A 15,170-nucleotide genomic window follows, 5' to 3' on the forward strand; every position below is an offset into this window, starting at 1 on the left:
TCAACTGCTCGTGTTTAGCCCCTTGTACTGGATGGCCCAAGCCCACCAATGGGAATTGTTCTCTCTCTCCATTGGATGTGAGGAATGCACAACTGAGCTGGGATCCATTTACCATGGATAGGCTCCAGACACGTTCTCTCACAGAGCTTAATGCTCTGAGACTTTTCACAATTTTATCTGAACCAAATGCTCACTTTCCACCTACTTCTCAATGAGTAAGATCAGTTCCGATGTTCAATGACGGATGTTAGTTCTTTAAGCTGTTTAAAAGACACACGAACACTTTCAGACACTTGCTAAACTTTTAAGGGAAATGAGCTAACCCAAACCTCCGGCCCTGCTCCTGAGTGCTCCTTGCTGACCAATCTTCTATGCAGTGAATGGAGGGGAATTTTACAAGGGGGTTTCCAGGAGCAGGTCACAAATAAAACAATAATCTCTGCAGGAACATGCTGTGCCTTAACCCTTCTACCAGGAATGGTTGCTATTTATAATTGCAATTCACAATCATTTCAGGTGAGGTAAGCATGTTAAATAGGAGTTAAATATGGCAAAAAACCAAGGCAGGAGAACTGGCAGCTGTACAAAGAAATCACAAATTATCCAGGAATCCCAAATCACCACAGTTCAATCCAGTCTCAAACATATATGCACGCGTGCGCACACTCCAAATGAAAATGCCTAATTAATTTTGTTCCTGTCCAATTCTAGGGTAAGATTAAAACAAGTACACATTGCATCTTTTATTAAACTGAACTACAAGACATAAAACAAGCTTTTCTTTATTTAGTCTAACTTCAAGAATCAACAGCCTTTTTCATGTGTTACTTCAAAGAAACATCTTTGGTAAGTCACCGATGTGGTTAACTTGCTGCAGACATTAAATAATTCATGTGCGCTGTCGCATTGAAGAGCTTCAATAAATCTTAAAGTAAAGCAAACTCATAAATATTGATAGTTTTGCAGATTGTAAGTCTGACAAAGAATTATTACCAACTAGTAAATGAGAAAATGAGATGAACAGGCACAGAAACAGAAGCCTTCATTTCTGTTACAGGGAGGTAACTGTTCTCGGAGAAGCTGGGATGGGAACACAGGTCAGCAACACCTCCAGCTATCCACAAGGACCAAGAAATACTGCCCTCTGACTTGACAAACCTGGCAGAGGTTGTTATATATAAAAGAAATCACCAACATGACCGACTGCAAACATTTGTTTCCAAGTTTTGTTTTAGCTTGGTAGTTACACTGACAGCAAATGCAACAATCTATTGACTGCATTTAGTCTTTTAAGATAAATGTATGTGGATTATAACAGCTCAGGAAGGACTCCTCCCACCAGCATCTCCAGGGAAACTAGGTATGCATACCAATGTTGCAACACCCTCATTATCTGGATGAATTTTTAAAAAGTCACATCTAATCTTTTGCTTTTTATTTTGCTTTTTATAATCCTCATCTTTTTCCCTTGCTGTCTCTCTGCAACATAGACTCTCAGATTTCTACAATCATCAGGTTGTTTGAGCAATTCTAATTTGTACTCAATCTCTGGTGCTTAGTTTTAAAAAAAAAATCTTTGATGTTTCGAAATGTCGGTGGTGTCCGTCATGGGAGAGCGGCTTCTTGGTTTCTCATTCAGTGCCATCCCAGGTGAGCAGCAAACTCAAACTGCCTCCTTCACCCAAACCCTCCGACCCAATCCTTAAAACGAAACGTGATGTACTTTTTCAGTTGGGTTCCTGACCCAATTTGAAAGCAGCCCACATCAACTTGTGCGTTTATCCCACTGCTGAGGGAAGTACCGAGATTTTGATCACTGACACCTCTTCGTTGCTTATCTACAAATTGGGATACCACATGAGCATCACAAACAGAAACCCACATCCTACCAAGGTACTGACAGATGGCAAACACTTGGGGAAAACTAAGCTGTATTATAAAGCAAGTACAGCCTGGATTGTTCAGTTTTGGCAGTTTAATTACTTGTGAAAGGGGCTCTCTCTGGCTCACTCTCTTGCTTCCTAACCTTAGTGACCTCTCGTTTAGTCACCCCTCCTAGTTTCATTTCCTTTGGTTCAGTGTCAGATTAAATTTGAGACACCATCTTGAGCTAAAAGTGCCAGATAAACACCAGTGCGTGTTGTGGGTCACTGACTCAAACTAATGTTCCTGACTTGTAAACCCGCCCATAACCTCCTGAAACTTTGGGTGTGATGTTTGGTGTTTTTTTTAAAAACAGTGTTGGGGAAGAGTATGTGAGGTGATAACAAACAGTCGATGCTCGGTGATGCAATATTCCAGGATTGGATTCGGAGTTGAGGGGTGAGGGAAGGAGACTAGCTCACTCTATCACAGTCTCCAACACTGACACACTGGATACCAGGCACTGCCAGACAATTACAGCCTGAAGACGAATACCAATGCCCCCCCCCTCCAGTGAAGGGCAACACCTTGTGAAGGGACCCAGAGTGAGAAACCCAATATATTGCTGACCTTGTCTTGTTGAGGGACAGGGATGTCAGAGGGAGTCATTTGGCTGGAATTGAGAAATAAAGAGATGATCACCTTATTGGGATTGAATTGTAGACCCCCTAATAGTCAGAGGGAAATTGAGAAACCAATTTTTAAGGAGATCTAAGTTATCTGGAAGAATAATAGGGTGGTTATGGTACAGGATGTTAACTTTCCAAACATAGACTGGGACTGCCACAGTGTTAAGGCTTTAAATGGAGAGGAATTTGTTAAGTGTTTACAAGAAAATTTTCTGATTCAGTACATGAATGTACCTACGAGAGAAGGTGCAAAACCTGACCTACTCTTGGGGAAATAAGGCAGGGCAGGTGACTGAGGTGTCAGCGGGGGAGCACTTTGGGGCCAGCGACCATAATTCTATTAGATTTAAAATAGTGATGGAAAAGGATAGACCAGATCTAAAAGTTCAATTGGAGGAAGGCTAATTGTAAATTGGAAGGAGGTTAATTTTGATGGCATTAGTTAAGAACTTTTAAAAGCTGATTGGGGGCAGATGTTCACAGGTAAAGGGATGGCTGGAAAATTGGAAGCCTTCAAAAATGAGATAACAAGAATCCAGAGAAAGTATATTCCTGCCAGGGTGAAAGGGAAGGCTGGTAGGTATAGGGAATGCTGGATGACTAGGGAAATTAAGGGTCTGGTTAAGAAAAAGAAGGAAGCATATGTCAGGTATAAACAAGATAGATCGAATGAATCGTTAGAAGAGTATAAATGCAGTAGGAGTATAGTTAAGAGGGAAATTAGGATGGTAAAAAGGGAACATGAGATTGCTTAACGCTATTTGCCAAAGCTGAGTCCAAAGGGTTTTTAAAAATACATTAAGGACGAAAGGGTAACTAGGGAGAGAATAGGACCCCTCAAAGATCAGCAAGACGGCCTGTGTGTGGAGTCGAAGGAGATGGGGGAGATACTAAAAAACTATTTTGCATCAGTATTTACTGTGGAAAAGGATATGGAAGATAAGAATGTAGGGAAGTAGATGGTGACATCTTGAAAAATGTCCATATTACAGAGGAGGAAGTGCTGGATGTCTTGAAATGCATAAACGTGCATAAATTCCTTGGACCTGATCAGGTGTACCTTAGAACTCTGTGGGAAGCTAGAGAAGTGATTGCTGGGCCCCTTGCGGAGATATTTGTATCATCGATAGTCACAGGTGAGGTGCCAGAAGACTGGAGGTTGGCAAACGTGGTGCCACTGTTTAAGGAGGGCAGTAAAGACAAGCCAGGGAACCATAGGCCGGTGAGCCTGACATTAATGGTGGGCAAGTTGTTGGAGGAAAGCCTGAGGGACAGTATCTACGTGTATGTGGAAAGGCAAGGACTGATTACGGATAGTCAACAAGGCCTTGTGTGTGGGAAATCATGCCTCACTAACTTGATTTTTTTCGAAGAAGTAACAAAGAGGATTGATGAGGGCAGAGCAGTAGATGTAATCTATATGGACTTCAGTAAGGAGTTCGACAAGGTTCCCCATGGGAGACTGATTAGCAAGGTTAGATCTCATGGAATACAGGGAGAACTAGCCATTTGGATACAGAGCTGGCTCAAAGATAGAAGGCAGAGGGTGGTGGTGGAGGGTTGTTTTTCAGACTGGAGGCCTGTGACCAATGCAGTGCCACAAGGATCAGTGCTGGGCCCTCTACTGGTTGTCATTTATGTAAATTGTTTGGCTGTCAGAATAAGAGGTACAGTTAGTAAGTTTGCAGATGACATCAAAATTGGAGCTGTCGTGGACAGCAAAGAAGGTTACCTCAGATTACAACGGGATCTTGATCAGATGGGCCAATGGGCTGAGGAGTGGCAGATGGAGTTTAATTCAGATAAATGAGAGGTGCTGCATTTTGGGAAAGCAAATCTTAGCAGGATTAATACACTTAATGGTAAGGTCCTAGGGAGTGTTGCTGAACAAAGAGACCTTGGAGTGCAGGTTCATAGCTCCTTGAAAGTGGAGTCGCAGGTAGATAGGATAGTGAAGAAGGGATTTGGTATGCTTTCCTTTATTGGTCAGAGTATTGGGTACAGGAGTTGGGAGGTCATGTTGTGGCTTTACAAGACATTGATTAGGCTACTGGTGGAATATTGCGTGCAATTCTGGTCTCCTTCCTATTGGAAGGATGCTGTGAAACTTGAAGGGTTCAGAAAAGATTTACAAGGATGTTGTCAGGGTTGGAGGATTTGAGCTAAAGGGAGAAATTGAATAGGTTTGGGATGTTTTCCCTGGAAGTATCAGAGGCTGAGGGGTGACCTTGCAGGGGTTTATAAAATCATGAGGATAGGATAAATAGACAAAGTCTTTTCCCTGGGGTGGAGAGAGACCAGAAATAGAGGGCATAGGTCTAGGGTTGGGGGGGGGGGGGGGGGGGGGGGAGGAGTATAAAAAAGACCTAAGGGGCAACATTTTCACACAGAGGGTGGTACGTGTATGGAATGAGTTGCCAGAGGAAGTGGTGGAGGCTGGTACAATTGCAACATTTAAAAGGCATCTGGATGGGTATAACAACAGGAAAGGGTTTGGAGGAATATGGACTGGGTGCTGGCAGGTGGGACTAGATTGGGTTTGGATATCTGGTTGGCATGAAAGAGTTGGACTGAAGAGTCTGATTCTGTGCTGTACATCTCTGCGACTCTATGACCCCACTTGGTCTACCATCTGTGTCTCCAATGCCCCCACATTGGAAGCCCCTCCCAACTCGACAGACAGAAATGAGTAACGGTTCCAACACTGCAACGACATCAGTCACTGTTTAATTAAGTTCAGGTTGGGAATAAATCCTTCCTAAGGCCCATCACTCAGTTATTTAATAATCTGTCCAGCTGCGATCGATTCGACATCTGTCGTCCCTCAATCCAAAGATGACACCTGATCCCAGTTGCGAGTATCTGCCTTGGATCTTCATGTAACTGAACAGACCAATTTTTAACCCATTTGATTAGGGGTCAGAGGACATCCCTCAGGCAATAGGACCTCTTCCTTCATTCTGCCTCATTGTTAAAGCACTGAGCTCCTCTGTATGAGGCAACTTGATCAGTTATTTTGGATGATTGTTAGTGATCTCCAGGCAGTCATTAACAGTGATGCTGCTGTGTTTCAAGGAAGGTTTCACAGTGTCTTTCCAATGTTTTCTTTCTCTGCTCTAGAACACTGGCTGTTCAAGAGCTGGGGCTGGGGGCCCTGCTCAGCATCTTGTCACAGAATCTAGGGGCAGTTTTGCCCTCATGTTTGTGCAGCTTGCTTCAAGGAGGATGCTACATCTATTCAATCATCCTTCCACTGAATCCAGAGAATATAGCGGGGACACTGGAGTTGCTGATAGGCTCTCTCTTGCACTTGTGTGTTGTTGATGTGAGAGAGATAAGCTGTCACTGCGTTACAGCAGCAGGATAACAACAAGTGCCCTGTACACTCAATTCTCACACCATCTGAGGTTCCTAAGAAGGACTCTACTTCTTCGCCTCTGTTGGCATGGTGACCCTCAGGTTAAACTCACTGCAAGTCGTCCCTCTCTTTCTCTCTCCTGAGAGAGCAGCCCTATGGCCTGCTAAGACTATGGTGACTTACCTTTGCACGAGGTCGTGTGGAAGTCTGTGTCGACAATGCTGTAGTAGGTAAAAGGCTGAGCTGCTCCAGGGGTTATTCTCATCAGTATTGCCTTTTGAGAGAGGAGGCTGCTGAGCTTCGGGAGGTGCTGGACACATTCCACAGTCTTTCCTTCAATGTACGAGGGAGGTGGAATGATTAATTGGCCAGAGGCGGTTCATAGGAATTCTCTTTTGGCAACACCTGTAACCCATGAAGGGAGCTCCAAGTTATAACACAATGAGATCAAAGGAGAGCTCCCTCCTCTTCCCCAGGGGAAAACTCAGTTACCAGATTCACTTCTGTGGAATACTGTAACCTCACAGCTGTGGCTCCATAAGACATAAGAGTGGAAACAAGGCCATTCGGCCCATCGAGTCCACTCCACCATTCAATCATGGCTGATGGGCATTTCAACGCCACTTACCCGCACTCTCCCCATATCCCTAAATTCTTGATCTCACAAGGAATTAATCAATCTCTGCCTTGAAGGCATTTAACGTCCCGGCCTCCACTGAGCTCCGTGGCAATGAATTCCACAGGCCCACCACCCTCTGGCTGAAGAAATGCCTCCTCATTTCTGTTCTAAATTGACCCCCTCTAATTTTAAGGCTGTGCCCACGAGACCTAGTATCCCCGCCTGATGGAAACAACTTCCCAGCATCCACCTTTTCTAAGCCATGTATTATCTTGTAAGTTTCTATTAGATCTTCCATCAACCTTCTAAACACCAATGATTACAATCCCAGGATCCTCAGCCAATCATCATGTGTTAGGCCTACCATTCCAGGGATGATCTGTGAGAATCTCCACTGGACACATTCCAGTGCCAGTAAGTTCTTCCTGAGGTATGGGGCCCAAAACTGGACACAGTATTCCAAATGGGGCCTAACCAGAGCTTTATGAAGTCTCAGACCAAACAATAGCACGCTCAGTTTCAGAGTCAGGATGTTACAGGTTCAGGTCCCATCCCAGACAGTAAGCACAATACCAAGGTGGACACTCCTGGCAGAGAGTTGAGGGAGTGGAGCATGGTGAAGATGCCATCTTTCATCAAACACAGGCTCATCAATCAGTTAGATGCCAAAGAAGCAACAGCCACTGTACAGTCAGCATTCATCCTTCAACCAAAGTTACAAAACAAATTATTTGGTCATTATCGTACGGAGGTTTGTGGGATCTTGCTGAGTACATCCTGGCTGCTCCATTTTGTACATTATACCAGGGACTACACTTTGAAAGTGTTTCTTTGACTGTGAAGTGCTTTGGTTGCCCTCTGGGGCTGTGATAGCCACGATATAAATTCAAGTCCCTCTTCCTAACACTGAAGCACTAGCAGCTCTCAGCATTATTAAAAGCAGAAGTACTTCAGAAATTGGCAACAAACCAAATGTTGTGGGTTGGCCTTTTCGATTAGAAAGGGGAGAATGGACCATGATGATGATGATTTGTATTGTAGCGAATACAACTTGACCCCAATGACAGCAATCATTCCTGGGATCTGAGGAGCTGTCAATCATCAGGACTGAGCCATGAGCTGACCATCAGACCCACGAGCCTGTTACAGACAGAATTAAACCCCAAAACAAGAGGAGAGCACCTATTCTCTGCGGTTGGACAGTTAAAAGCTCAGAAGCTTCGAGTACCTGCATGCTCTGTGTTTAGAAGGAGCTGAATCTGACTGTAAAGAACTCACTATTCCCGACCCTCCACCCCCAGCCACACGCCCACCACACCCTCCCCCCTGTAAACGCCCCTCCCCCCCCACTCTGTAAATGCTCATGGTGCTATGTGGATGTTGGATAGTTCAGGTTTTACTGATTCATGGACGAGTTGGACTGAAGGGTCTGTTTCCGTGCTGTCCCTCTCTATGACTCTGTTGTGAAGTAGTCAGCTCCAGGAAGTGAAAATGTGATATTGAAAATAATAAGTAGTGTCACAAACTAACATGACAGTTATTTGCAGGGAAGGCTGCACTTACTTTCTTAATATCATCTAAGGTGTTAACCTCAGGAGACAGACCACCGTGAACACACAGGAACTGCTGATTCATCAGTGCAGCCAAAGGGAGGCAGTCAAAAGCATCCATGCATGCGTCGTATATCCGTTCTGAATATTTAATTTTGCCTATTGGACAGATAGATATCACATTAAGAGTTAATACGATCAAAACCACAAATGCAGCAAGTTAATCATCATCAACTCTAACAGAATTCAAGTAGATTAGACAGGCATGTTCTGTCCACCTCCACAGATTGACATACTCTGATATGCTTAAAAACCTTAACTTGTTTTTTAAAAAATTTTTTGTCTAAATAACCAGTTGTAGTGTTGTGCCTCAGGTTTTAAGCAAACACAAAGGTGGTTAGCTCAGTTGGCTGGATGGCTGGTTTGTATGTAATGCAGGGTGGTTCCCACTCTGTCCAAGATGACCATTCTCTTTCTCAACCTCTCTCCTCACTTGAGGCGCGGTGACCCTCAGGTGAAACCACCACCAGTTGCCTTTCTCTAATGAGAGAGCAGCCCCTATGGTCTGGTCAGTCGATGGAATATTCGACTTTAATTAAGCATCCTAAATGATAGAGGGCCTGGAGAGAAAGTAGGAGAAGGGGACTGAGTTGGAGGATCAACTATGACTACAATGAATGGGCCAATGGCCTGCTATTATCTATGTTAAGATGGACTCAGGCATGTTTGCTTCGAAGGGTGAACATTGCAAATAGTACTGTGCTGCGTGGGCTGACTGTCATCTGATACAGTCAGGGATGGTTTGCCAATGCCTTCCATTCTTTGGTCACTTGGGAAGGAAATGCACCTCAGCCATCACACTGTCGGTGCTCATCTGAAGCAGACGGTCACCATCCAGACAACTGAGCTCATTACCCCTCCCCTTCCACTACCCACCTCCCCCCTCTCCAAAAAAGGACCAGATCACCATCAACAGCTCTTTTCGGCATGTTCAAGGAGGATGCAAAGCCACTGGAGAAAACGTACAAAAAGATGGTACCAGAACGAAGAGATCACAATTGTGATGAAAGAGTAACCAGGTCGGGACTTATATCGTTAAGCAAAGAAAACATTACGGAGTCTGACAGTGGTCTTTAAAACTATAAAAGGGTTCATTACAGCAGACACAGAGATGAAGATCCCACATGGAAGACGTTCAAAACAAGCAGCCATCAAATAAGGACAGTAATCCAACTGGAAAATCAGGAGAGGACACTTTCACTGGGGAATGGGGGGAATGTGCAATTTGCTCCCATGGGGGTGGGACGAAGGTGAACTGTATGGATACAGTTAGGGGAGGATTGAACAATAACAGTAGGCACAGGTGTGGTAACCAGGTGAGATGAAGACGGGGGTAGGAGAGACAACATAAATATATCAACCACCCTGAACAAAACAGTCAAAACTACTCAACAGGAGGAGAGACGGCAATGTCAGACTGATTGATCATTTGAAGAAATGTCTATCCCAGTTTCAGATGTAGTATATGGGTCCCTTGGAGAATTACAGATTGCAGAGATGCGCTCAGGTCAAGGTAATGCTGATTTATTCTAGTTCACCACTTGATCAGAGAGGGGCAGGTGAATGGAGCCCTTGGATCGGTGGTATTTTTAGAAAGCTGTGAAGTGGATCACTGCTCGAGACAAACATCACTGGCTTCCGGCCAAACCTGATATCTCAGGGAAGCAGCACAAGGCAAAATACAACTTGTTCTTCCAGGGAACTGAAATATTTCCAGAGAAAATTGTGAAATGCAACTTGTTTAAGACATAAATGAAAATAAATACCTAAAGTGAAAGTAATTAAAGCTCGCACATAAGATAGTTGTTATTTCACATTACTCTTTAGTGTAAGGACAAAGGTAGCAATTATCTTCTAGTGACAAAGGAGGGAATTCAGAATGTTAGCAGCTCAAGGGAGGGAAATTATAATTGGAGAGAGGGAGGGTGTAGGAGGAGGTTACAGGGCTAGTGAGGGGGTGTAGGAGCTGGAGGGGATCACAGAGACAGGGAGGGGGTGTAGGGACTGGAAGAGGTTACAGAGACTGGGAGGGGGTTTAGAGGCAGGAGGAGGTTACACAGATAGGGAGGGATGTAGGGACTGGAGGGGCTGACAGAGATAGGGAGAGCTTTCACGATAGTGAGGGTTTTTCTGGGCGTGAGTGACGAACATCTGAGCCACTGAGGATTATAAACGATAGACTTGGTGGGAGAGAAGCCTTTCCAAAAGGTACCGCTCTGAAGGAGGCCGAACAGCCAATAGGGAACTGACTGGGCCATGAGGTACACTGTCGATCATCACAGTACCTTCAGATGCAGGGAGTGTGAGGGAGAGCTTTCCAAATGCTCAAGAACTAGAAAGAGTGTTGGTGCAAAGAGACTATTTGAAGTTATATTGTCATGGAGAGGAAGGCAAAGCTCATCAAACAGGCAAATGGAATGCTGGCCGCTGTCTCTTGAGGTCATGTTCCAGCTGAGAAGGACCTGGTCAGCCCACGCCCAGAGTCTCAGCACCAGCCCTCAAGAAGAGGTTACTGCTCTTTGGGGAAACTCATGGCCTGGGGTTTCAGCTTACAGCAGCAGACGCTCTTCCAAGTAAAACCAGGCAATATTGATTCCGGCAGAGGGTTGGAATTCTCTTCCATAATTGACAGTTACTAGTGCACCACTAGTTAATATTGGGAAGAGTTTTGTTCACTAATGGATAGAATTCTGATTACAGACCAACAGGTAGACAGGGTAGTGAAGAAGACATTTGATACACTTGCTTTGTCAGTGCATTGAGGATAGGAGTTGGGAAGTCATGTTGTAGCTATACGAGACATTGGTTAGGTCACTTTTACAATACTGCATTAAATTCTGGTCTCCCTGATGTAGGAAAGATGTTGTGAAACTTGAAAGGGTTCAGAAAGGATTTACAAGGATGTTGCCAGGTTTGGAGGATTTGAACTAAAGGGAGAGGCTGAACAGGCTGAGGCTGTTTTCCCTGGAGTGTTGGAGACTGAGGGGTGACCTTATAGAGGTTTACAAAATTATGAGGGACATGCATAGGGTAAATAGACAAAGTCTTTTCCCTGGGGTGGGGGAGTCCAGAACTAGAGGGCATAGGTTTAGGGCAAGAGGGGAAAGATTTAAAAAGAATCGGAGGGGAAACCTTTTCACACAGAGGGTGATGCATGTGTGGAATGAGCTGCCAGAGGAAGTGAAGGAGGTTGGTACAATTACAACATTTAAAAGGCATCTGGATGGGCATATGAATAGGAAGGGTTTAGAGAGACATGGGCCAAATGCTGGCAAATGGGACAAAATTAGTTTAGAATATCTGGTTGGCATGGACAAGTTGGGCCAAAGGATCTGTTTCTGTGCTGTATGACTCGAGGACAATGGTCTCATTGAATGGCAGAGCAACCTGGAAAGGATGAATGGTCTTCCCTGGTAATATAACTGGATATACACAGAGTCATGGCGGAGCCTTTGGGGTGTGCCTGGAGAGAACCATACGGGGTGAAAGTGTGGGCAGTAATGACCATTCAATGTCCTTTGGAAATTATCGATTGTCTCAGATTCCAGTCCCACCCTCTCCAACGTACAGGCAGAGAGTTCCAGGCTGTTTCCACTCACTCCATCAAAATAACCCACTCTCACCTGATCCTCTGCAGCACTTTCTCAAAACCCTAAGGTGGTGTCCTATTGTCTAACAGGAGGATTTCCTCATCTATCTTATCCAAACTAAAGTTAAACACCTCGATCAAACCTCCTTTTAATCTCACGTGCTTCAAAGAGAACATCAATCTGACCTTGTAGCAAAAATCCTCCGTCCTCAATTACAATGTCTCCTTTACACACAATCTCACATCCTTCCTCAAGTATTGAGTCTAAGCTTGGATGCACTAACCAGAGCTCAGCCAAGTCCACAATAACCTTGCTGTTTTGCACTTGATGCCTTTTCAAGCCCCAGATGCCACACGCTTTGTGAATCACTTTCAATTTTTTCTGGCACCTTCAAACTCTCAGAACTGAGCTCTCACATCGCTCTGTTCCTGCACACACTCCCAAACTGTCCTTCACCATTAGGTCCACATTGTCCACCCCCAACAGTTCAAACAGAAGGTTATACAAAACACTAGTTAGATCTCAGGTGGAGCACTGTGTCCAGTTCTGGGCATTGCACTTTAGAAAGGGGGTCAAAGGCATTGGAGAGTGTGCAGAAGTTTATGAGAATGATTCCAGGATTAAGGAATTTCTGATTTGAGGAGATGAGAGAAGCTGGGATGATTCTCCTTGGAGAAAGGAAAGCCCAGGGGAGATTTGGTCGAAGCATTCAGACACTAGCCTGACCACAGTCAACAGGGAGAGAATGTTTCCACTTGTTCAAAGATCAAGAACCAGAGCAGATAGATTTAAAAGAAGCAAATGCAACACAAGGACAAATGTCCCTGCAGCATGGGGGATAGGGTCTGGATTGCACTGAGAGTGTGGCAGAGGGAGGCTCAATTCAGACATTCAAAAGGGAATGAAGTGGTTACCGGAAGAGGAAAAATGAGTACGGTTACAGGGAAAAGGCAGCAGAATGGTGGGAGATGCATTGCTCATTTGGAGAGCCTGATTCAATGGGCTGAATGGCCCATTCTGTGTTGCACCAATTCTGTGATTTGTGTCTTTTGCCAGAACGAACCACTTCACAAAATCCCAACTGCCACACATCTGTCCATTCTACCAGTCCAATCAGAATTAGCCCCACTTGGTAAGACATGGGGTAAACCCCTCTCCCAACTTAAACCAGCATCACAGAAAATATTCACCCCATACTGTAATCTGGTAAAATTCAAAAGGCAAAGAACTATCCCAGAGGTCACGAATTAAAGAAAAATTAACAACTTTATTCTTTAAGTCCAATAAAGAACATTAAAACCAACAATTATTTACAACTCCTTTTTTTAAACCCATCTTTTACCTCCCACTCTACAATACTAGTCTGTTAAAAGATCTTGATTAAGATACACAAAAAAAAATGTAATCATGTTTCAAAACCAGTCAGCTCTTTTGTAAATTTTCCTCTGTAGATTCTCTCCAGGTCAGCCTCGATGTTGTGTTGCACAAACTCCCCACAGACAGGTACCTTCCAGAGAGCTCTTCAGCTAGCAGTCTACATTTGGTGGTTTTTGACAGTTCTCCCCATGACTGTTCAAAATGTCCACTTTTATACCCCAAAACATCAGACTGTTTCATTGTTTTTAACATTATCAAAATACCAAATTCAAATTTGATTGGGTTTTGGTATTTTGGGTATAACTTAAACTGACTGGCCGAATTTGAATTTGTTTTTTGTATCATGGTAACCTATCTGCTGCTATTTCTTTCGACCAAGTGTTACATTGTTACCTTGTTCAGGATTCTGAGTTTTGTCAGTCCTTGCTAGCTTTTCAACTCTCTTAAAGGTACATTACACCTCTACATCTTCATGACACCACGATCCCATAGGAGTTCACAGGATTGATCACCATTAAACAATAACATTCTCTATTTTGGGGCCAGTATTTAAGCACACAGAGGAAAAAGGTTCTGAACAGAAATGGAACTCAGCCACAATTGTTCTCCTTTCCTTCACTGTTTCAGTGGATGGTTCCTACACAGTTACAAATCTGATCTCATCTCAGTGTGATCCTGTGCAAAGTCAATGGGAGGAAACTTCCAATTTTGATGGAAATAGTTTGGATAACTCCTAGCATGATGCATATTTATTGAAAGTTATTTAAATCTATTCATCTTGAATATTATGGGCAAGGTGGGCTGAAAGAATTGTATCTCCTTCTCAAAACAGTTTATCAAATAATGCATTCAGAAGCTTTCAGTCTCTTAAATGTCCTCCCACCCTGCAGTATTCCCTGATCTCTGCTTATCTCCTGTTCTGGCCTCAAGCATCTCAGTTTGCTATCCTTCCCCAGATGATAACTGCATCTTAAACTGTCCAGATCTGAAGCTTTAGAATTCTCCGTTCTCTACCCTTCTTGAGACGTTCCTTAAAACTCAACTCTTTGGTCAAGCTGTTGGCCACCAAGCCTCCAAGCTCCTATAAAGTTCAGTGGCAAACCAAAGAAGGTCTATAAAAAAAATTGAAAGTTGTTGGCATCAAACCAATTCTGATTCAGTGGAGTTATTGAAACCCAGTGCATTTTACAGGGTGACAAAGCTGGGTTTGCTTGGTAGCCAGTCAGTAAGGTTTGCAAGTGAGAGAGAGAGCGCGAGAGACAGACACAAAGGGGGAGACAGAGGGAGACACACACACAGAGCAAGCAAGAGTGACAGCGAGAGCGACATTACAGGTAGCTCTTTTATAATGCAGTGGTTATGTTCCTGTATGACCCCACACTGTAGAAATATCCTGTAATAAAAAGTGCACTTAAAGTACTAGCAATCGTGTTATCGCCAACACATTTTAGAAATTCACCCTTTCAGCCTTACAGCCAATTCACATTGATGAATAGCATGTTTTAGCAGAATAACCTGTAGTTGGTAATAAGTTTCAACACTTTTTTTTAAACAAACTATACACTTGACAGCAACAGAACCCACAAGACTCTCCTCAGGCATTCCAACACGCAACAAGAGTCAAGCAAACTATAAACCACTGTGAATATGCTCTGTAGTTGCAATGTGTGATGCCACTGTGTCCCAGTGTTTTTGATGAATCAAGTCACACTCAGGCACTTTGTGGAGTACCTCTCTGGAGAAGCACTCGGTGGGAAAGAGAGATGGTCTTGATGCACCTTCAGTGTCAGCCTTCACTTTGACAACGGATTATAAAGAACTTCACACTCTGGTTAACTTTCTCCTTGTATCCTTGCCTCAAATATTAGTCCATTTATTTTTTTAAAAATTAAATGTGACTGATCTGGCTGCCTGTTCTCACTTGGGGTGTGCTAGTCATACTCCAAGCCACAGTATTATTCTGGCCTTAGCCTGAAGCAGAGGGAGACAGAGATCAGGCCGCAATGAGACAACCTCCGAAACAATGTCAGGCTTTACAAGAGGTTTTCTGGGGACATCATCAGT

The 15,170-nt window shown here is 43.9% G+C and overlaps 1 protein-coding gene across 6 annotated transcripts in view; it reads right to left on the reverse strand.

The window, feature by feature from the left end:
- The window catches only part of LOC122539543 (serine/threonine-protein phosphatase 2B catalytic subunit alpha isoform), a 306,563-nt gene that overhangs the window by 92,954 nt on the left and 198,439 nt on the right, over window positions 1-15,170 (reverse strand). For all 6 annotated transcript variants that reach the window (XM_043674506.1, XM_043674511.1, XM_043674512.1 and 3 more), the window contains exon 5: window positions 8,093-8,238. In XM_043674506.1, coding sequence (XP_043530441.1) covers window positions 8,093-8,238 — 146 coding nt within the window. The remainder of the gene's footprint in view (window positions 1-8,092; window positions 8,239-15,170) is intronic.

Source organism: Chiloscyllium plagiosum, chromosome 32, assembly GCF_004010195.1.
Source record: "Chiloscyllium plagiosum isolate BGI_BamShark_2017 chromosome 32, ASM401019v2, whole genome shotgun sequence".
In the NCBI taxonomy this organism is placed as follows: Eukaryota; Metazoa; Chordata; class Chondrichthyes; order Orectolobiformes; family Hemiscylliidae; genus Chiloscyllium; species Chiloscyllium plagiosum.